General features: G+C 40.6%; 2 protein-coding genes across 4 annotated transcripts in view; one reads left to right on the forward strand and one right to left on the reverse strand.

The window, feature by feature from the left end:
- Window positions 1-13,369, forward strand: part of emid1 (EMI domain containing 1) — a 438,363-nt gene extending 424,994 nt beyond the window's left edge. The window contains exon 15 of the mRNA XM_063034463.1: window positions 11,222-13,369. Within this exon, the coding sequence (XP_062890533.1) occupies window positions 11,222-11,352 (131 nt within the window). The 3' untranslated portion in view covers window positions 11,353-13,369. The remainder of the gene's footprint in view (window positions 1-11,221) is intronic.
- Window positions 81-23,424, reverse strand: part of rhbdd3 (rhomboid domain containing 3) — a 57,054-nt gene continuing 33,710 nt past the window's right edge. The window contains exons 5-6 of one of the 3 annotated variants that reach the window (XM_063034464.1): window positions 17,513-17,649; window positions 81-7,819 (exon numbers count right to left, since the gene is read on the reverse strand). In XM_063034464.1, the coding sequence (XP_062890534.1) occupies window positions 7,779-7,819; window positions 17,513-17,649 (178 nt within the window). In that variant the 3' untranslated portion in view covers window positions 81-7,778. Of the gene's footprint in view, window positions 7,820-15,538; window positions 17,650-23,424 lie in introns of those variants that run through there. The other 2 variants (XM_063034465.1, XM_063034466.1) reach the window with 2 other exon arrangements.

Raw genomic sequence — 23,424 nt, forward strand, 5'->3', positions numbered from 1 at the left:
TGAATTAGAAGTTCTGGCTAGAAGGGTAACCTTACTGGAAGCCATCGTGTGGCCAGGTAACCAAGTGGTCAAACATTAAAAGTTGCAGTATTCATGCTTATGAATGACTTCTATTTTAATACTGGCTAACAATCCTCCACAGATTTGGATGGGAGTGATGCAGAGAAGGATTTAGTTATCCTTCTTTTGTTAAGTATGGAATTTTAAATAATTTCAATGAAAACAAGCCAATGCACACACTCAAGAAAATCTACAGATGCTGGAAATCCAAAGCAATGCACACAAAACGCTGGAGGAACTCAATAGGTCAGGCAACATCTATGGAAAAGAGTAGACAGTCAACATTTCAGGCTGCAACCCTTCTTCAGGACTTTAGAATATCAACTGTTTACTCTTTTCCATAGATGGTGCCCGGCCTGCAGACTTCCTCCAGCGTTTTGTGTGTGTTGCTAATACACGATTGCTCTTTGAACTCAGTGTAATGCTGACAAATAATATGTAAATTAAAGCCATCTACTTAAGGCACCAGGAAGCATATCCCTCATATTGATTATGATATAGATACATTTTCATGATCTTATACAAAGCTGAAAATTTTAACAATTTATACATACAAGGTAGTACTTAGATGCTGGAAACTCAAGAGTAACACACACCAGATGCTGGAGGAACTCAGCAGGTGAGGCAGCACCTATAGAGAGGAATAAAGGGCCGACATTTTGGGCCAAGACTTTGTTGCCAGTCTTCTTCCTGCTCTCACTTTCACCTGATTCATTTCTAACTCCTTAGCTGACATGACTGTATCCATCTCACTCCATACCTCTTTCTGTTTGTAAGCCCCACTTATCTCAGCCAAAGCAAGGATAAGGTTCTCTTTGTTGTTACTTTCCACGCCTCCAGGCTTCATATTCAAAAGATCATCATCTGTAATTGCTGCCAGTGTCACTATTGGCATTTTGCCCTCCCCTTTCCACCATTTCCTCTATGATTCCCTAGCTCACTCATTCATCTCCTCTGATGCCCACTCACCTTGTCACAGCACCCTCCTACGTAACCACAAGTGATGCCTTTTCACTTTTTGCCACCATCCACAGATCCAAACAAGTCTTTCTAATTACTTCATTCTAATCTGATCTGGCGCCACGGTAGCATAGCGGTTAGAGCGGACACTATTAGAGCTCGGGGCATCAGAGTTCAGAGTTCAATCCCAGCATCCTCTGCATGGAATGCGTGGGTTTCCTCCCACAGTCGGAAGACATACTGCTTTGTACGTTAATTGGTCGATTTCACTTTGCAAAGCAGCTCTGCTTACTCTGTGAGGATGTGTCTGATATTCCACTTTCCAACCCACTCCACACTTGGACCTCTCCCACCAGTCCAGCAAAATCCAACATAACATAAAGTGTGTCACTTTGCAGCTCTGGGGACTCAACAATAAATTCCGCTGATTTTGGATAGCCAGCCTCCTGACTACAGGTCACCACGCTGTAGAAGTAACTCTGACTCTTCTTCCAGACTTTCTTTCTCACAGCCGCTGCCTGACTTGCTTGGTATTTTCAGCATTCTTCTTTATTTCACATTACCAGTAACCCTGTTCAAAGTAATTGAGTGATTTGTTTCCCCCCTATGAGCATTAAAATGTAACACCCCCTCTCCCCCGCCTTTCATGGATGGCCGCTGCTTGCTGGAAGAGCACCTCCCACGTCATTTGCCGACTGACTGAGGAAAGTGAGTCAGTGCTTTTAAAGACATCTTTCTGACTGCCTCAAAAAGGAGTAGGAAGATGGAATGGGAAGCAGGAAAATGGAAAGCAAGTTGAGTGAGTGGGGCAGATCGTGGTTTTGCTGAAGAGTTCACCCTGACTATGATTAGCATTGTGTCAGCACGAGTGATTGCAGGTGCCAGCCATCTGATCCATAGATCAAGGGTTATACACAGAACCTGGCCAAGTGGTTAAGACGTCGGTCTAGTGATCTGAAGGTCGCTAGTTTGAGCCTCAGTTGAGGCAGCGTGTTGTGTCCTTGAGCAAGGCACTTAACCACACATTGCTCTGCGACGACATCGGTGCCAAGCTGTATCGGCCCTAGCGCCCTTCCCTTGGACAACATCAGTGGCGTGGAGAGGGGAGACTTGCAGCATGGGCAACTGCCGGTCTTCCATACAACCTTGCCCAGGTCTGCGCCCTGGAAACCTTCCAAGGCACAAATCCATGGTCTCATGAGACTAACGGATGCTTATTATTATTATACATAGAACATAGAAATCTACAACACACTACAGGACCTTCGGCTCACAATGTTGTGCCGACCATGTAATCTACTCTAGAAACTGCCTAGAATTTCCCTAGCGCATAGCCCTTTATTTTTCTAAGCTCCATGTACCTATCTAACAGACTCTTAAAAGACCCTATTGTATTCACTTCCACCACCGCCATCGGCAGTGCATTCCATGCACCCACCACTCTCTGTGTGAACAAGTTACCCCTGACATCCCCTTGAAACCTTAAGGTTTCAAGCACCTTAAAACTACGCCCCCTCTTGTTAGCCATTTCAACCCTGGGAAAAGGCCTCTGGCTATCCACATGATCAATGCCCCTCATCATCTTATACACCTCTATCAGGTCACCGCTCATCCTCCATCGCTCCAAGGAGAAAAGGCCAAGTTCACTCAACCTGGTAACCTATTCTCATAAGGTATGCCCTCCAATCCAGGTAACATTCTTGTAAATCTCCCCCGCACTCTCTCTATAGTATCCACATCCTTCCTGTAGTGAGGTGACCAGAACTCAACACAGTGGTCTTATATAGCTGTAACATTACCTTGCAGCTCTTGAACTCAATCCCATGGCTGATGAATGTCAACACACCACACGCCTTCTTAACAACACTGTCAACCTGCGTGGCAGCTTTCAATGTCCTATGGACACAGACCCCAAGATCTCTCAGATCCTCCACGCTGCCAAGAGTCTTACTATTAATATTATATTCTGTCTTCAAATCTGACCTACCAAAATGAATCACTTCACACTTATCTGAGTTGAAGTCCATCTGTCACTTCTCAGCCCAGTTCTGCATCCATCGATGTCCCACTGTAACCTCTGACAACCCTCTAGACTATCCACAACACCCCCATAATGAAGTATTGTTACTGGTTCACAGAATTCTTGATTTTTACAGAGGGCTGCTGCTCATTTTTAATTAAAAAATGTACTTTGGAATAATGTCTAGGTTCAAACTCATTTCATTGAGAGCTTTTGGCACATCGGCATTCATTAGTGTGGGCGTTGAGTTTCAAAGTTGGGAGTTTATGTTGTAGTTGTACGAGGCATTAGTAATACAGGTTGAGTACTCACCAAAATGCTTGGGGCTGGAATGCTTCGGATTTTGGATTTCTTCAGATTTTTTCAGATATCACATAATGAGATAGCTTGGGATCGCCATCATTTCTGACTCTGAATTTATGTGCTTCTGGTAAGCAGTCTTTGTCTTACAGTTGTTCATCACACATACGTACTTAACAATAAAAAATATTACATGCCATTAATATATTGAAAATATAATATGAGCGTTGTAACAAAAGCAGCACAACAGCATCGGGAGAGGATACCTGAATACGCTGTTAATCAACAACAAACCACGTCAGGCTTTCCCTTATGACACTGTATTTGTATTTCACTTATTCTTAGGTTTTATGGAAGATATAAAAACAATCAGCACTGTAAGCTTGTTCTAGTTTTAGATTTTCATCAGCAGCAATCTTCGCAAACTCTAATGAATGCCTCTGCTGCTTCGTAATCAGTAGACCCTTTATCTTTTAAATCTTTAAAAATTTAATGGCGTGCTTTTTCTTACATTTCTGCAACCAGAATATTCTGAATATTCACGATTACTTTCAATTTTCAGTTCATCGTGATAGATCTTTGGTTGTTTCATGATCGGCATGCCATTAAATGACATATGTTTGTTACATCTGTGCACAACCTCATATCAATTCAAGAAAGCACGGACGCGGGAGATGGCTTTAGTGGGTGTATACATATTGCAGCCAAAGAGAGAGAGAACAACATGCGTGCATAGACAATAGCGCATGTGCAGAAAACAGATCAATGTGTAGTGCTGTGGGGCGAGTTATTGCTCTGAAAGAAATCCATCCATACATTACACTTCCTCCCCCTTTAGATTAATCCAACATAAAACTGTATATGTACAAAACATTCAATTTCCTTTTAATAAAAATGCTTTCACAATGGCAGTGCAAAACTAACTTCACAGTTTTAAAGGTTCAGTCTGTTGGGTGGTGCTCTGTTTCTTTCAGGATAGTGCCTCTGGACTTGTGGAGTGGTGTCAGGTTTGGTACTTGTCTTCTCCAAGACAACGTCCTCAGTTTCTGGTGTCGCGTTGCTGTCAGTGACATCATCACTGAGAAGTAAGTCCGATGACTATAATGTGTCCATCTTAATGGATGCAGTCGACTCAGGTGTCTTCTTCGGTTGAGCGTCCAGTACCTGGTCCACATGACCTCTCCACGTCTGATCTCCAACATCCTCTGTGTACATCAGTGGTCCAGTTCTTGTAGCCTTCTTGCCAGGTGTCCAGTTGTCTTCTCGGTAACCACACGCTAGGACTTCCTGTCCAATTTCAAAGCTCCTTGCTGCTTCACTTGGCAACTGGCTAAACTGTTTATTCTGCACTTCCCTCTGTTGGTCTGGTTTCCGGAGGTCAATGCGAGATCTCAGATTCCTGCTCATGAACAGCATTGCAAGTGTTTGTCGTCACATGAACGGAAATCTAATACACAAAAAGGAAGTTGTCCACCTTGTGCTGTAGAGAAATGTCCTCCTTGTCCAACGCTTTAATGAACTCCTTGAAGGTTCAGATCAACGTTTCAGCTAACCCATTCGTTGCTGAGTGGTGATGAGCTGACTTAAAATATCTGATGCCATTTTTCTTCATGAACAGTCAGAATACTTCTGACCTGTATTGTGGTCCGTTGCCACTCACAATTTGTCCTGATAAGCCATTTCTGGCAAAGGTAGTCCTCAGGCCAGAAACATTCTTTGCTGCGGTGGTTGACTTCATTGGTATAACCTCCAGCCACTTTGAATGAGCATCCACAGCAATAAGGAATGTCCCAGCAAAGTCAATACATACTCTTTGCCGTGGTGAAAACAGCCACTCCCATGGGTTATAACAGTGCCTGTGGGTGTGCATTTTAAACTTTTTGGATTCTTGAACAGCTTTTGGCCAAGACTTTGATCCGTTTATCTATTCCCTTCTCAAACACCTTCTGATTACCATTAAGTAGCTGTGACAGCCTCTAGTTAGTGCTACCGTTTGGGCTGCAGTTGCCTGTTGATGCCACACTGAGAGCTTTGATTGTGTGGCAGTCTAGTTGGATTTTTTTCAACCATTCCCGTCTTAAAAGTGCTGTCCTTCCACTTTTCACGCATAAAGCTCTAACTGTTGTGTTTGGCCTACATCACATTTACTTTGTTTACCTTTGGGACACACTTCTTTGCCTGTGTAAGCCTTTAGTACCTCTGAAGTCTTCTCTTATGGTAGCTTAGAAAACAGTCTGTTGTAGTCAGCCTCTGGAATTATGGACAAAGCTGACCCTGTATCCAGCTCCATTTTCAGTTTTACACCAGACTCATCTATTGTGATCCAGATTATTTTGTGATCTGCTTCAGTTATACTATGCAGTTCTAGGCATGACAGTTCACCTTTGTCAGACACCATGTTGTCTGATTCTGTTTTACATTCAGTAACTTTATACATTTGCTTCGTTTTGTGTTTAAGACTTTCCACTGGGTTGTGCTTTTTGTTTGCCTTGCACGCTCTCTCAATGTGACCTTGTCTGTGACACTTAATGCAAACTTTTTCTTTGAACCAACAGTCATTTGCATCATGCCACATCGATAACATTTTTGGCTTTTTACATCATTCAGGGACATTTTGTGCACTTCACCTTCTAGCCTCCCTTTCTGTAGTTCTACTGCATCCTTTGCCGCAGTCTCTAACGATACTGCAATGGTCAATGGCCGTTCTAAGGTTAGGTTCTCTTTTGGACAATAGCCTCTTTTGAGTGCTTTGACTATGCATGCTACATTCAAGCCTGTCCCTTAATGCATCAGAAAGTTCATCTCTAAAGTCACAGTACTGGGATAGTTTGCGCAGTTCTGCAATGTATTCAGAAATGCTTTCATCTTTTTTTCTGGTTCCTCTTGTAAAATGTAAATCTCTCAGCTATTACCAATGGTTTAGGGCTCAAGTGATTTTGTAAAATTGTAACAATTTTGTCGAACATCTTGCTTGCTGGCTTTGCAAGGGTTACTAAGTGGCGTAAGAGACTGTATGTTCTTGAGCCCATTAAGCTAAGAAGCGTAGGGGCTTTCTTTTACTCCTCAACATTGTTCGCATTACAATACTGTTCGACCCTCTCGATATATGACTCCCAGTCTTCATCAGCGCTATCAAATTTGGCAACTTTCCCGACTGAAGCCATCACTACATTACTTTTCACTTTAAGTTTAGTGCGTCTTTCACTGTTACTCATGAATCCTTCAGCTTTCTTGTGTTCTTTAACAATCACTGTTGCATCCCGTAATCATGCCATAACTGTCAGTGCAATTCGTGATATTTTCTGGCATTCATACTCATTGCCAATTTGTTGTCCCTGTGTACAGCTACATATAGATTAAATAAAACCACGGGTGCAGGAGACGGCTTTAACTGACGAGTGAGACAGAAAGAGAGAATACAATGCGCATGTGTAGACAAACAGCGCATGCATAGACAACAGATCAATATGTAGTGCTAAAGGTGGGGGAGGTCATTGCTCTAATAGAAATAGATCCATACATTACAATCTTTACTCCGACATTGACAAATCCACTTTTTCAATACACATTCAAGATCTTCATTTTTTTGTTTTATACAGTGTTTTTATACTTTTCATTAACTTCTGCTTATTATATATGTGAGGTCACTTCTCAGAACTGTCTGTAATGTGCAGTGGCCTGCATATCGCCTAGGAACCTTCCCAGTGCCTTATGGAAATTTCCATTTCTGATGTCATCTCCAAAAAAAAATTATTATTTCAGAGGTTTTTGGATTTTTGAATTTTGGAAAAGGAGTACTTAACCTGTACCATACCTGGAGTGTTGTGTTCAGTTTTGGGCACCGTACTAAAGGGAAAACGTTATTAGACTATAAAGAGGACAGACAAGGATGTTGCCAGGACTTGAAGGACTAAGTTACAGGGGAGAGTTTGGTCAGGCTAGAATTTTTTTTCCTTGGAACGTAGCTAATCTTTTGAGGTATATAAAATCATGAGAGACATAAATAGGGTGAAGGCAGTCAGTCCCAGGTTAGGGGAATCAAGAACCAAAGGTCTAAGCTGAGAGAGGAAAGATTCAATAAGAACTTGAGGAACCACTTTTCACATAGAACTATGAGCTGCCAGAGTGAGTGGTTGAGGCAGGTACAATAATAACTTTTAAAAGACAGCACATGGATAGGAAAGATTTTGAAGGATGGGACCAGCTTCGATGAGCTTCTTGGTAGCATGGACCATTTGAGCCTCCTTCTGCAATGTATGACTCTACGACTTTAGTTAAAAAAGTTGTATTTCATGACCTTCTATTACAGTTTCTATTGGATTAAAGGCGCTCCACTTTCTTAGCAGCCATTTAAAATTTTAAAAAACTATCATATCTTGCAACAGATTACATTGTAATGTACTTTTTAAGAGCATCTCTTCATGTTCGTTAATCCACTTCATTGGGATATCTTCGCTTGCTTTTTCTCATTCCGTAGATCTAAATTGACAAATCAAAATGGATTTTTTAAAAGCATCTACATCAGCATCTGCAAATTTTCTCTTGTTTATGATTTTTAAAATATAGTTTTTAGTTTTTTTAAGTAAGGTAGGAAGGTCACATACGACTATATCCTACCCTAGTCAGCAGGATTAATGGACATTCATTGTATACCACACTGTTGAATGGAATTATAAACATGATGCCTAATTATAACAAACAAAACACCTTATATTAAAATCAAGGGGCAACTGACATAACATTAATATTTAAATGAAAAATTCATGTATATTTGAAATGAAACAATAAGTTGAATATATAATAACATATGGTTGTCACCATGTTCAATTTTAAAATAACTTTTTGGTTATGTCTTTGGTGATAACTATTCAAAGTGTGGCAGGGTCAAGATACACCTGTACCAAAAGAAATGTAAGGTGCTCCTTCACTCTGCTAGCCTGCAGGTCACCCTTGGGCAAGGTGTAACACCAGCTTATCCCCCCCCGCCCCCGATCAGAGTCATCTTAAACCATGGGAGCAGGTGATGGATGGTCGTATAAGCAGCTGGTGCATATCACAAGTCCTGGTTATGCGACCACTGACGTCCAGCAGTCAAGCTCTGAAGAGTATTGATAATGGCTGGGGTCATCCATCTTGTAAAGACACTGCCCAAAAGGAGACAGTGGCAAACCACTTCTGTAGAAAAATTTGCCAAGAACAATCATGGTCATGGAAAGAACATGATCGCCTATGTCATGACATGGCACATAACAACATAATCTTTGAAATGGAATATCTTTGCCTTTAAGCTTGGTCAAAGATTATATTAATAGCAAAGAAAATTGACGTTGTTTTAATAATAGATATATCATAATTATATTCCCCAAAATAATTTACTGTGTTTTTATTGCAATAATAGTACTAGTACTACAATCTAGGTTTTATTGAGGTGAGAGTGTGTTTGCGTGATTCAAACTCTGTACAAAGGGATGGTAATGGAAACTGCAACTTTTAATATAATACACATAAAGAAAATATATGTACAATCCTTTGCACTAACTTGCAAAGAAAATATTAACATGTTGTGTTGTTTAATTGGCTAAGTTTAAAGTTTAATGCATTAGTTGTGTAGCATAAGTTTACATTTGTGTTTAATGTCTCTGCAGTTATTAGAATTTAATGATTTTCTTCAAGTGACATGGATTTAACATCGAGTGAATTCAACATTAGGGAAAAAAAATATAACTTTGAGTAACCAAAGCACATTCTGAATCATTGAACATATGATGAAATGATTTCGTGTTAAGCATATAAATAATTTTACTATTAACAAAAATAAGAAAGCCAAAAGGCCTTTTAAAGTACCAATACAAAATTTGCTTCAAGTAGTGTGTTCTCAGTGGGTTCCTTTTTACACTATCACTTTTTTTTATAATCCTGCACTCAAGGGTGATGCAAAGTCCTTGTTTAATTATCATAGCACTTAGCAAACTGAATTGTGAAACTCAAACTTTACATCATAATGCTTTTTATTCCGTGTTCTCCTCCTTGCTTCCTTCTTTGCCTGACACAGTGAATTGGATATATTGTGATAAAAGCATCATATTGAAATGACAGATTCTGTGATGCACAACCTATTAAAATAAAATGGTTGGTTTGACAGAAGCTTTTCATCTTATCACAGATCCCAGCCTTTCAACAGAACACATTTATCAAAGTATCAGTCTAGTTCCATAATCATCTGACAATCATCTTAAACAACTGACGGATTTTCCTTCTGCTTTTGTTGTTTTCCTGAGAAGAATATGACTTCCTTTTTTTTCCCTGGCTCCCGGTGTAAATGGGTTTCCGTCTGTCTGTCATTTTCCTTGCTGGATGTTAATTTTATTTGTAATCTATTCACAATGTTGTTTGTGATTGTGTTTCTATGGTAAATTCTCTGTTTCCTAGTACACATCTGACAGGGGTTGGTTAAGCAAATGTACTGGTTAACACAGTGTCAGTCAGGGTACTCCATAGCTCTGCCCTCTGTTGGTTTCATTGTTCACTCAGAAGTGCTGGTTACTGGAGTATGCCAGCTCATGAAATGATAGGTGACCTAGCTTTTCTACCATGTTTTAAACAAAATATACCTAGATTTACTCTGTTGGACTAAAGTGACATGAGTTAAAAATCTGAAATTAATGTTGAAAATTCTAGAAACACACTTAAAGCCTTTCATAATCTGAAAAAAACAGATCAAGCTACATTCCTACGAAACTTCTGTAGGGCCAATTTTCCCTAATGCAAAGCCACCTCATCTGCACTGGCACCTAGAATTGAGCTGAAAAATAAAATTATGATCATTTATTTACTTTTTGTCACAAATGTTTAGTGAAGAAAATTTTATTTTTTTAATCTTAGATTTTTGGTAGTGATTTGTGAATTCCATAAGGACAGATTTCTTTTTCTGAGTCGCTGTATCATGTTGGTTGTCTATACCAATCATTATATCGGCATGAGGCATATCTAATGTGCTTTCAGAAAGAGGGTGTTTTCCGTCTTAATTGCTAAAATTTATTAGAGTATTGGTCTAGTTCAGGGGTTCCCAACCTGGGATACATGGACCCCCTGCTTAATAGTATTGGTCCATGGCAAAAAAATGGTTGAAAACCCCTGGTCTAGGTCAATAATCAACTGGAGAGTAGTTATAGAAAGTAATTTGTTTTTGTTTTGTCCTCATTGGAAATATTAACCATTATATGGGTATCCTGGGTATTCCTAGATTTACTGTTTTTATTGCAAAGTTTAGGGAAATACATTTGTTAGATTTGCCTAATGAACATCAAAGTATATCTTTATGAAACAATGGTTGTTGAAGACATAATACAAAATAAAAACTAAAATTTTGTGAAGATAGCCTTTAAATAATGAGTGGAGAGAAATAACTCATAATTATTATCTTGTAGAATATAATAATTTTCATATCATAACTATTTATAGTCCATATAGATCTTTATGAATAAATTTTGTTTTCTCTCCATCCTTTCACATCATTTATATTGAAAAGAAAGAATCATTAAACTGATAAAGTTTTATTTTAGTACCAGTGCATATGTGCAGTCAAATGAATATTTCTAAATTACATAATTCAATTTTCAATCTCTGGCAACCCTGAAGAAAACAATGCTCCCAAAAAGACTGTGAAAACTCCATTTTCCAAATTACTGCATTGTCCATAAATTTCTTGAGGTGGTGAACTGAAAATATGCAGCTGTGTTTTCAAATAATCAAAATATAATAGTGACTGCATTCATTAATACCTATTTTGCACCCAGTTTTTTGCAGTCACTATTTGATAGCATGTGTTGTCAATAAAACCACCTTTTACCCTCTGAACTTACTGCATTGTCTTTGTCACAGAACCTGATCATGGGTCTGGGGTAGATCCTTACGCTACCATACCTCCAAATTTCTTCAGAGGCAAGCGAGGCAGCTTTGCCGCCTACAAGATTATCTCGCACAGGCTTGCACACAAAACTGAAGAAAAGTGATGAAGGACAAATGTAAATGTCAGCCAGTGTAAGCAATGTGGTGCCCCCCCCGCAACATCAGGTGGTAAACTGGGTAAGCAGATTACCAAGCCGCTGGAACTGTTATGTTTGTCCTGTGTGTAATACAGCAACGGACTAACTTGATTTGCCCCGTTAACTGTGGCGTTTTCCTCTATGCGTACTGAAAACGATTTAAATTCTAGGCTGCTTTCCTAATGGGAATCTCAGAGATATGGTATAGATTATCACACATTGGTTCACCACGGTTGGCTGTTCTGTGTGTTTTTCTTAATGAACACAACCTCTGGTGAATATTACATACAGCAGCCTTTGATGTTTCCTCTCCTTTGAAAATGTTTACTTTGCCTTTTACTTTGTATCACAAGTAGATTAATGATTCCAAATTTCTGTATAATCATACTATTGCCATCATCTGACATTATGTACTTCAATCATAGTTTAATTACATGAAAAAGATTGTTATTTTTTAATGAGACACTGTCCCTTGGCCACCTTCCATCTTGTTTCACAAGATTGTTTAATGTCATTTCCTGTACACAAGTGTAAAGAGCATGAAGTAATTGTTACTCCAATGCAGCACAAAAAAAACAAAGGATTAAGAACACAATAATAATAATTTTTAAAAGCTTAATAAATATGAATACTACATAAGATAGCTTCTATGCATTCATCCATAAAGTGACACTAGGTAATATGTAAAGTGACTGACTGGAAATAATAAAGTAGTGATGGAGTTCGTGGGTGGAGGTGTTGTTCAGCCTTATTGCTTGGGGAGAGTAACTGTCTTTGTGTCTGGTGGTCCTGGTATGGATGGGAGCGGGACAAACAGTCTGTAAGTAAGCGGAGTATCTCTAAAAATGCATAACTGCTGATTGAAGGTAGAATTATTCACTCTTGCTGATATTCAGATTGAGATAGATTGGCCCACTGACCTCTGCCTACTCAGGGTATTCACACTTCTGTCTTTGAAAATGGATTTGCCAGCAGTGATTAGGATGTAAACTATTTTAGAACAAGAACAGGGATTCACATTACTTGTCCTCTCTTTGAGGTGTTTCCATAAGAGCAAAGCACACAAATTTGACACTTCGCCGATAGTGTAAGATTTGGTTTCAGGGTTCACCTCCTCCCAGTCCTTCACCCCTTCATTATTTATGAGTGAAAATTACAATCACGGTGCACTTAAATAATTTTTTTACAACTGGAATGAATGTTTTGGAGATACTTAAAAAATGGGACATGTTTCTTAGGTTATATTAAAACTGTTGTTTTTATCCTGTTACATTAAGAAACTAAGGGATAGGAAAGGATATTTTTAAAGAGCTGTTGCATTTGTTTTCCCGTGACCAAAATAAATTCAATTTAGAAATTTTATGCACAACACTAAAACTATGGATGCCTCATCGACACATTAAAGACTGTCTTTTCCTATCCTATCTGAACATTAGATTTCTGCAATTTTTATCTTATTAGTTGTGTATTTCGAGTTCTAACAGTCAAATATTAAAATAGCCAATCAACAAAACATATGGATAACTTTTACATCCATTCAATACACACCAGGGAAATGGGGATTACATCAAAATAAAAAGGACATCTCACCATATAGGCATGAAGACATACTACAAGTAGTTATTTCCAGATATCTCTGAATTTGTACTTGAAGGTAGCATTTCAATTATGGTCATTTAAATGTGTCTTACTGGTGCTAAGTGTGCAGTGTTTAATTTTGTAATTAAAGCAACTTGCGACTCTGATTTGGTTTGTATTTGTTTATCTGCGGAATTTTGTATCTTGACTATGTGCTTTTAATGCAGGTTGCTTGCGAAAGTATTCACTTACTCACTATATGTACAATGTGCATCTTGTGGTGCCACTGTGTTTTCATAATGCAGTTTTTAAGGCGTACAGTACTTACTTCCATGTACAGAACAATGTTTTATACCACCTATGACATGTGTGTCAAAAATATTCATTAAAAGGTAAATTAATTCTTTTGAGCTTTTCATTATGTTGTGCTTTTTGCATTATGTTTGAAGTTATTAAGCAATATTAATGAGTCACGTATCACTGCAGCGGGGCTTGGGTCCTAATGCAAGGCACGATCCAGTATTTGAACAATTTAAACACCAGCCAAATAGACTGGAAAGGTAGGGTGCCAGGACCAGAGGTGGGGGTCAGGACAATATCACTCGCTTTCCGCTGCGATGAGGCTGTGAGGCTGCTTCGGCTGCTGTGCTTTGTATCTGTGAGCTTCGCAGTGATTTGCCCCACTAATGTGATGAACTGCGACTGAGGCTTTTTGGGCCTACTCCGGAAATTCGGATCTATGGACTCGATTTGGTCCGAAATGCTTTTGCTTGCTTCTATTGCTTGCACAATTTGTGTTTTTTCTCTTTCTTTGCACATTGGGTGTGAGTCTTTCTTTTTTTAAAAAATTGGATTCTTTTGGGTTTCTTTCTTTGTGGCTGCCTGTAAGCTAGGGTTGCCAACTGTCCCGTATTGGCCAGAACATCCTATATATTGGGCTAAATTGGTTTGTCCCATACGGGACCGCCCTTGTCCCGTATTTCCCCCACTAAGGTAGAGCGTTCCTATGAAACCTTTCGTGCCGAAATAGCGTAAAGTGAAGAAGCAATTACCATTAATTTATATGGGAAAAATTTTTGAGCGTTCCCAGACCCAAAAAATAACACATAAAACCTAAAATAACACTAACATATAGTAAGAGCAGGAATGATATGATAAATACACAGCCTACATAAAGTAGAAATAATACATGTACAGTGTAGTTTCACTTAATAGAAATCGGGAAGATTAAGCCAAATTGATTTGTAGGAAAAAAAAATCAGCACATACACGCATGCGCATGTCATGTATGTGCACATCACACATGTGCACACAGGTGCCTGTGCAAGGCTTCATGGTCATGGTAGTCTTTCTCGGGGTAAACACAAGTGTCCCGTATTTGACTGCTACTTTTGTCCCTTATTTGGGAGGGAGAAAGTAGGCAACCCTACTGTAAGCAGACAAATATCAAGGTTGTATCATTTGTACATACCTTGAAAATAAATGTACTTTGAACCCATGATTATATATTCAAAAGATTATAAGATATACAAGTATAATTAGGGTGTTTAGCCCATTGAGTCTACTCCAACATTTCATAATGGATACACGAGGAAACCTGGAAATTCAAGCAATACACACAAAATGCTGGTGGAACGCAGCAGACCAAACAGCATCCATATTTCATAATGGATGATCCATTTTCCCCCTCAGCCCTAGTCTCTTGCCTTCTCCCCTTATTCCTTCATGCCCTAACTAATCAAGAATCTATCAACCTCTGCCTTAAATATACCCTTTGACTTGGTTTCCACACCCATCTGTGGCAACGAATTACAGGTTCACCACTGTGTGGCTAGAAAATATTCCTCCTCATCTCCGTTCTAAAAGGACGCCCTTCTATTCTGAGGTTGTGACCTCTGGTCTTAGACTCCCCTACCACAGGAAACATCCTCTCTACATCCACTCTATCAGGGCACTTCAACAACACTTACTAATCACTTATCTCTTGCACTGAACTGTTAGCCCCCAACAGCATACCTGTCCACAATGTTCTGCCTAGTGCAGGTCTGACATCGGGACTCACTCACTAGATTCTTCAGCCATGCAAAGAGAAACGGAGAAAGTTTCCAAGTGGAATACAAAAAATATTGAAGGGTCCAACTAATCCTTTAGCATAGTTGGAAAGGCCCGACTAAACCTCCCCTTGAACAGAGCCGTCACTCCATTCGCCGCTTACTGAATGGGACTGGAGCCAGCGAAGAATCGCCCTCTACTACCATTTTCTCAAGTTTGATTCATTGTCATCACCTTCTGACTCGCATGTGACAAAGCTCATTCAGTTATCAGCACCAGATGTCAGAAATTGAGTTCAAATACCCGAGTAGTCTATGTCTTTAACACAGGTTGTTGTAACAGAGGTTCTTAACCCTTTTTAAGCCAAGGACCCCTTTGGCAGTCCGGTGAAGCCTATGGACCCCTTCTCAGAATAATGTATTTAAATATATAAAATTAAATACATAGGATTACAAAATAAACCAAGTATATTGAAATACAGTTAGAAAAATATTTTAAGGCACAGATTTGTGATGTAGTAATATATATGCTTTTTTATTAACACATTAAGTAACAACACTGTATATTTAAAATATAGGCAAGTTAAATTTAAATTTTGTTTTTTAAAGATGTATTAGTGTGAAGGCAGTATAAGACCATTAAACTGTGGGGTGGTCATTGACAAAGCAACACACGTCATGTTGGATATCCATTTGAAAGTATCTGTGATTTCTATTGGTGACAAAGTCACAGGCACTGCTAATACTGTGGTTTGTTCCCTACATTCATAATCGAAGGAAACGCTAAATTTCAGTTTGAGATCAGTGCAAATAAAGATCTAAATTTTTTCCTATCCAAGTTCATGAACCCCCTGGAATCTATCCATGGACCCCCAAAGGGTCTGTGGATCCCAGGTTAAGAACCACAGTATTATAATATGTAATAACATTCATTTTTGGAGTCCATTTTTGTATGATTATTTAATAGATATAATTTTTGATAGATTTTATTTCCTCAAAATACTTTGCTGCATGAAATATCAAATTCTGCTTTTGGAATAACAACATTTTAACAAGATGAAGGCAAAAATAAGCTTCTGGAGGAACATAGATAATAAATTTACTTTGAACTAAGTTTGTATATGTTGTCATATACTACCTTGAGATTCATTTTCTTGCCGACATTCACAGGGAAAGAGAAATACATAGAATTATTACAAAATCTATTCAAGAACAACTAAGAAACAATGAATTGGCAAAAGAAGAAAAACTGTGCAAACAAAAATAACATGAAGAATATGAGTTGTAGAGTCCTTGTAGATCAAAGAATCTGGTAATAGGCAGTATCTGTAGAAGCAAATGGGTAATCAGAATTTCAGGTTGAAAGCCTGCATTAGTTGACAATTCCTTTCCCTTCACAGATGCTGCCTGACCAACTGAAATTCTCCAACAGTTCAATTTTTGCTACAGAACTCAGCACCTGTGATCTCTTGCGTCTGCTTTTTAATGCCCAATTGCCTCCGAGATGGCATAGTACCTGGGTTTCATCACCTAAGTTACAGAGGAAGGTTGAACAAGTTGGATCTTTATTCTTTGGAGCATAGAATATTGAGGTGGGACTTGATAGAGGTATTTAAAATTATGAGGGGGATTGATAGAGTTGACGCAGATAGGCTTTTTCCATTGAGAGTGGGGGAGATTCAAACAAGAGGACATGAGTTGACAGTTGAAGGGCAAAAGTTTAGGGATGAGGAGGAACTTCTTTACTCAGAGAGTGGTAGCTGTGTGGAATGAGCTTCCAGCAGAAGTGGTTGAGGCAGGTTCGATGTTGTCGTTTAAAGTTAAATTGGATAGATATATTGTCAGGAAAGGAATGGAGGGTTATGGGCTGAGTGCAGGTCGGTGGGACTAGGTGAGAGTAAGAGTTCAGCACGGACTAGAAGGGCCGAGATGACCTGTTTCCATGCTGTAATTGTTATATGGTTATATCGTATGTTGACTTTTTGTGGAAAGCTGTGGGATTCATGGGTCAACCAGTGGCACAGCTAGTGAAACCATCACCTTGCGGTGCTGGATGCCCTGGTTCTATCCTAACCTTGGGTGATGTCTGTGTGGAGTCTGCATATTCTCCCTGTGAATGTGTGTGTTCCCTCCAGGCATTCAAGCTTCTGAGCACATCACAAAGAATTGTGGGTTAATAGGATGTTTGGCCACTGTAGACTGCCCTGAGTATGGAAGTAGTGGAATCCGGGCGAGTTGATTGGAATGTGGGGAACAGAAAAAGTGTAAATTAATTGATGTAGGTTCGTGGGGAGCATTGAAAAAATATACAAGTTGCTGAATGTAAATTGGTAGTTGGTCAACATGGTTTGTGAGCTAAAAGGCCTACTTCTATGTTAAAAAGGTCTGAATTGTGACCTGCACAAACTAGCATAGAATGTCTATATTTAGCACTTCTTTCAATAATTTGTGCACACTTTGCCATCATTTAGCGGATATTCAACTGGATAGCGCTTTACCCTTTGTTGTCACAATGGCATCTTCTCCAACTTGGTCTTCTACCAGGAGATTGATGGCACCCTCCACCTTCCCTGAAGCAGCCAGAGCTAAAACAGCCTTTTCAGTTGAAAACCCCATCTGCTGTAACTGCTGTAGTCTGAGAGAAGGACAATGAAAGCATAGATTGAAGAAGCTGTATTTTACATATAGTACTGTGTGCAGTACTCATCATCAAAACAATGGGCTGAATCTTGCCAACTTTTGTTAATAGGTTCAACCATAACTGAAATAAGTTGCAGATTCCTGTGTAAAGGCAGTGAAATTATAGGAAATTGGCACATCCAGAAGGCTGAGTATGCTGAACTCCATGTGGATGAGATTCCCCATGTAAGCATGAAATTTGCAGCCGAATCCTAGAACTACCCCTTAATTTGTAGAACAAAGAAATGACAGACAACATTCCTATCAATATCTTTCTGTAATGTTTTAATGTATTAAATTTTAGTTTTATTAGAAATTATTTTTGAAAATAAACATAATTTCAATTTTAATAGATCTTAAATATCTCTGAATATCATAGAACATAGAATAGTACAGCACAGTACAGGCCCTTTGGCCCACAATGTTGTGCCGACCCTCAAACCCTGCCTCCCATATAAGCCCCCACCTTAGATTTCTCCATATACCTGTCTAGTAGTCTCTTAAACTTCACTAGTGTATCTGCCTCCAGCACTGACTCAGGCAGTGCATTCCACGCACCAACCACTCTCTGAGTAAAAAACCTTCCTCTAATATCCCCCTTGAACTTCCCACCCCTTACCTTAAAGCCATGTCCTCTTGTATTGAGCAGTGGTGCCCTGGGGAAGAGGCGCTGGCTATCCACTCTATCTATTCCTCTTATTATCTTGTACACCTCTATCATGTCTCCTCTCATCCTCCTTCTCTCCAAAGAGTAAAGCCCTAGCTCCCTTAATCTCTGATCATAATGCATACTTTCTAAACCAGGCAGCATCCTGGTAAATCTCCTCTGTACCCTTTCCAATGCTTCCACATCCTTCCTATAGTGAGGTGACCAGAACTGGACACAGTACTCCAAGTGTGGCCTAACCAGGGTTTTATAGAGCTGCATCATTACATCGCGACTCTTAAACTCTATCCCTCGACTTATGAAAGCTAACACCCCATAAGCTTTCTTAACTACCCTATCCACCTGTGAGGCAACTTTCAGGGATCTGTGGATATGTACCCCAAGATCCCTCTGCTCCTCCACACTACCAAGTATCCTGCCATTTACTTTGTACTCTGCCTTGGAGTTTCTCCTTCCAAAGTGTACCACCTCACACTTCTCCGGGTTGAACTCCATCTGCCACTTCTCAGCCCACTTCTGCATCCTATCAATGTCTCTCTGCAAACTTTGACAATCCTCTACACTATCTACAACACCACCAACCTTTGTGTCGTCTGCAAACTTGCCAACCCACCCTTTTACCCCCACATCCAGGTCGTTAATAAAAATCACAAAAAGTAGAGGTCCCAGAACAGATCCTTGTGGGACACCACTAGTCACAATCCTCCAATCTGAATGTACTCCCTCCACCACCATCCTCTGCCTTCTGCAGGCAAGCCAATTCTGAATCCAACTGGCCAAACTTCCCTGGATCCCATGCCTTCTAACTTTCTGAATAAGCCTACCGTGTGGAACCTTGTCAAATGCTTTACTAAAATCCATATAGATCACATCCACTGCACTACCCTCATCTATATGCTTGGTCACCTCCTCAAAGAACTCTATCAGGCTTGTTAGACACGATCTGCCCTTCACAAAGCCATGCTGACTGTCCCTGATCAGACCATGATTCTCTAAATGCCTATAGATCCTATCTCTAAGAATCTTTTCCAACAGCTTTCCCACCACAGACGTAAGGCTCACTGGTCTATAATTACCCGGACTATCCCTACTACTTTTTTTGAACAAGGGAACAACATTCACCTCCCTCCAATCCTCCGGTACCATTCCCGTGGACAACGAGGACATAAAGATCCTAGCCAGAGGCTCAGCAATCTCTTCTCTCGCCTCATGGAGCAGCCTGGGGAATATTCCGTCAGGCCCCGGGGACTTATCTGTCCTAATGTATTTTAACAACTCCAACACCTCCTTTCCCTTAATATCAACATGCTCCAGAACATCAACCTCACTCATATTGTCCTCACCATCATCAAGTTCCCTCTCATTGGTGAATACCGAAGAGAAGTATTCATTGAGGACCTCGCTCACTTCCACAGCCTCCAGGCACATCTCCCCACCTTTCTCTCTAATCGGTCCTACCTTCAATCCTGTCATCCCTTTTTTCTTCACATAATTGAAGAATGCCTTGGGGTTTTCCTTTACCCTACTCGCCAAGGCCTTCCATGCCCCCTTCTTGCTCTCCTCAGCCTCTTCTTAAGCTCCTTTCTTGCTTCCCTATATTCCTCAATAGACCCATCTGATCCTTGCTTCCTAAACCTCATGTATGCTGCCTTCTTCCACCTGACTAGATTTTCCACCTCACTTGTCACCCATGGTTCCTTCACCCTACCATTCTTTATCTTCCTCACCGGGACAAATTTATCCGTTACATCCCACAAGAGATCTCTAAACATCGACCACATGTCCATGGTACATTTCCCTGCAAAAACATCATCCCAATTCACACCCGCAAGTTCTAGCCTTATAGCCTCATAATTTGCCTTTCGCCAATTAAAAATTTTCCTGTCCTCTTTGATTCTATCCTTTTCCATGATAATTATAAATTCCAGGGAGCAGTGGTCACTGTCCCCCAGATGCTCACCCACTGAGAGATCTGTGACCTGACCTGGTTCATTACCTAGTACTAGATCTAGTATGGCATTCCCCCTGGTCGTTCTGTCCACATACTATGACAGGAATCCATCCTGGACACACTTAACAAATTCTGCCCCATCTAAACCCTTGGAACTAATCAGATGCCAATCAATATTAGGGAAGTTAAAGTCATCCATGATAACAACCCTGTTATTTTTGCACCTTTCCAAAATCTGCCTCCCAGTCTGCTCCTCTGTATCTCTGCTGCTACCAGGGGGCCTATAGAATACCCCCAGTAGAGTAACTGCTCCCTTCCTGTTCCTGACTTCCACCCATATTGACTCAAAAGAGGATCCTGCTACATTACCCACCCTTTCTGTAGCTGTAATAGTATCCCTGACCAGTAATGCCACCCCTCCTCTCCTTTTTCCGCCCTCTCTATCCCTTTTAAAGCACTGAAATCCAGGAATATTGAGAATCCATTCCTGCCCTGGTGCCAGCCAAGTCTCTGTAATGGCCACTACATCATAATTCCATGTATGTATCCAAGCTCTCAGTTCATCGCCTTTGTTCCTGATGCTTCTTGCATTGAGGTACACACATTTCAGCCCTTCTACCTTACTGTCTTTACACCGTTTATTCTGCTTCTCTTTCCTCAAAGCCTCTCTGTATGTTAGATCTGGCTTTACTCTATGCACTTCTTTCACTGCTCTATCGCTCTGGGTCCCATCCCCCTCGCAAATTAGTTTAAACCCTCCCGAACCATGCTAGCAAACCTACCTGCAAGGATATTGCTCCCCCTCGAGTTCAGGTGCAACCCATCCAATCTGTACAGGTCCCACCTTCCCCAGAAGAGATCCCAATGATCCAAAAATCTAAAACCCTGCTCCCTGCACCAACTCCTCAGCCACGCATTCAACTGCCATCTCCTCCAATTCTTACCACCACTATCACGTAGCACTGGCAGCAATCCTGAGAACGTCGCCCTTGAGGTCCTGTTCTTTAGCCTTCTGCCTAATTCCCAAAACTCACACTTCAGAACCTCATCCCTCTTCCTGCCTATGTCGTTGGTCCAACATGTATCACGACGTCTGGTTGCTTTCCCTCTCGTACCAGGATGTCGTGCACCCGGTCAGAGACATCGCGGACCCTGGCACCCAGAAGGCAACAAACAATGCGGGTGTCCTTTTCACGTCCACAAGATCTCCTTTCTGCTCCCCTGACTATAGAGTCTCCAATGACGACAGCTCTCCTCTTCGCCGTCCCACCCTTCTGCACCACAGGGTCGGACTCAGTGCCGGAGGCCCTGCCACCGTGGCTCACACCTGGTCGGTCGTCCCCACCAACAGTATCCAGGACGGTAAACTTATTATTCAAGGGAATGGCTACAGGGGTGCTCTGCTCTACCTGTCTGCTCACCTTCGCTTTCCCCCCTCTGACTGTCACCCAATGACCTGCTTCCGACAGCCTAGGTGTGACTACCTCCCTGTAGCTCTCATCTATGACTGCCTCATTCACCCTTATGTGTCGAAGGTCATCCAGCTGCTGCTCCAGATTCCTTACACGGTCTTCCAGATCGCCCAGCGGTATGCACTTCTGGCAGATGTGACTCTGCGGGAGAGGGGAGTTCCCCCAAGACTGCCACATCTTACATGAGAGGCACATCACCATCTCAGGAGACATTGTAAAAACTAACTGCGAGCTAGCTTGTCCTCCGCCTCTTCTCGTAAAAGCCTCTCGAGTCAAAGCCTCAGAGCTCCACTCCTTCACTGGCCCACTCACGCACTGGCCGCTTCGCTTGAGCTATCCCTCTATTTATCTGTTTGAGCTTTTCAAAATGTTTGGTCACCTGACCTCGACTGCCCAATCAGCTGCTTTCTGCTGAGTCTGAGCTATTCAAATCTTGATTGTCTAATCAATGGCTTTCTGCTGATCTATTCAAATCTTGATTGACTTGATCGCACAGACCAACTGCCAAAATTGCCAGAATCTCTCGAGTCAAAGCCTCAAAGCTCCACTCCTTCACTGGCCCACTCACGCACTGGCCGCTTTCCACACAGAAAATTAACCCTTCAAAAATTTTAATGGATAAACTCTGAGAGCAACTTCCAATTTCCAAATATGTATCAGTTTGTGGAAACGTAATTACCTATAATCTTCAAAGAATCCTTCACTTGAAATTAAATGTTGTTCTAAACAAAACATTCGTATACTTTTGGAGATAATTAAGGAAATGTGCTGAACAGCAAACAGAAGTTATATAAGCAATGAATCCTTGGAGTGCACCCCTTCCTCCACACGGAGATTAAATTTCTGGACATTACTCCGTTGACTAACTAGATAGATATTTCCTTCGCAGTGTATTGTACTGTCACACTGGTTTATACCAGGTACCCAACTTTAATATTTGTGGGCATTTTAGCTTAGAAAATGACTGGAAGTAGTGGCTTGTGGAGTTTGGGATTTACAAACCAAACATTAGTTTTGAGAAACCCGCAAATAAACAGACCCAGAGTTAACTAAGGAAAATTAATTTTTTTTTAAAAATCAGCAAATGCTGGAAAACTAAAACAAAAACAGAAAATGCTGAAATACTCAACAGGTCAGGCTACATCTGGACAAAGAGAAAAAGAGCCAACGCTTCAGCTCACAGATCTTTGTCAGCTGATCATTTGTATTCAAAAGCATTTTAAATATAATCTAACCATTTCTGAAATTTTGCTTTTGGAAGCATTTCTCTAGACATGTGATTCCAGGACTTGATAAGAGTAAAAACTAGGAACCAGGGTGATACCCAGTGCAAATTAGAGGACCATTATCTCATATGCGATCTGGGTCATCTACAATACAATGGTATGAAGAATAAATTTTCTGATTTATTATCTCCTGTCTTCCCCACTCTCTCTCTTTCTGATCCATCTCCAGTCCCCCCATCTTTGTCCCCTTTCCCTTACGCTCTTTTAGGGCCCCATTGCCCATTTTCACCCTCTTCCTCCTGGTTCCACACACCTTAAGGCATCCATTAGTCTTGCAAGACCATGGACAAGGTTTTATGGAAGACCGGAAGTTGCCCATGCTGCAAGTCTCCCCTCTCCACGACACCAATGTTGT

Source organism: Mobula hypostoma, chromosome 27 (genome assembly GCF_963921235.1).
Source record: "Mobula hypostoma chromosome 27, sMobHyp1.1, whole genome shotgun sequence".
NCBI lineage: Eukaryota > Metazoa > Chordata > Chondrichthyes > Myliobatiformes > Myliobatidae > Mobula > Mobula hypostoma.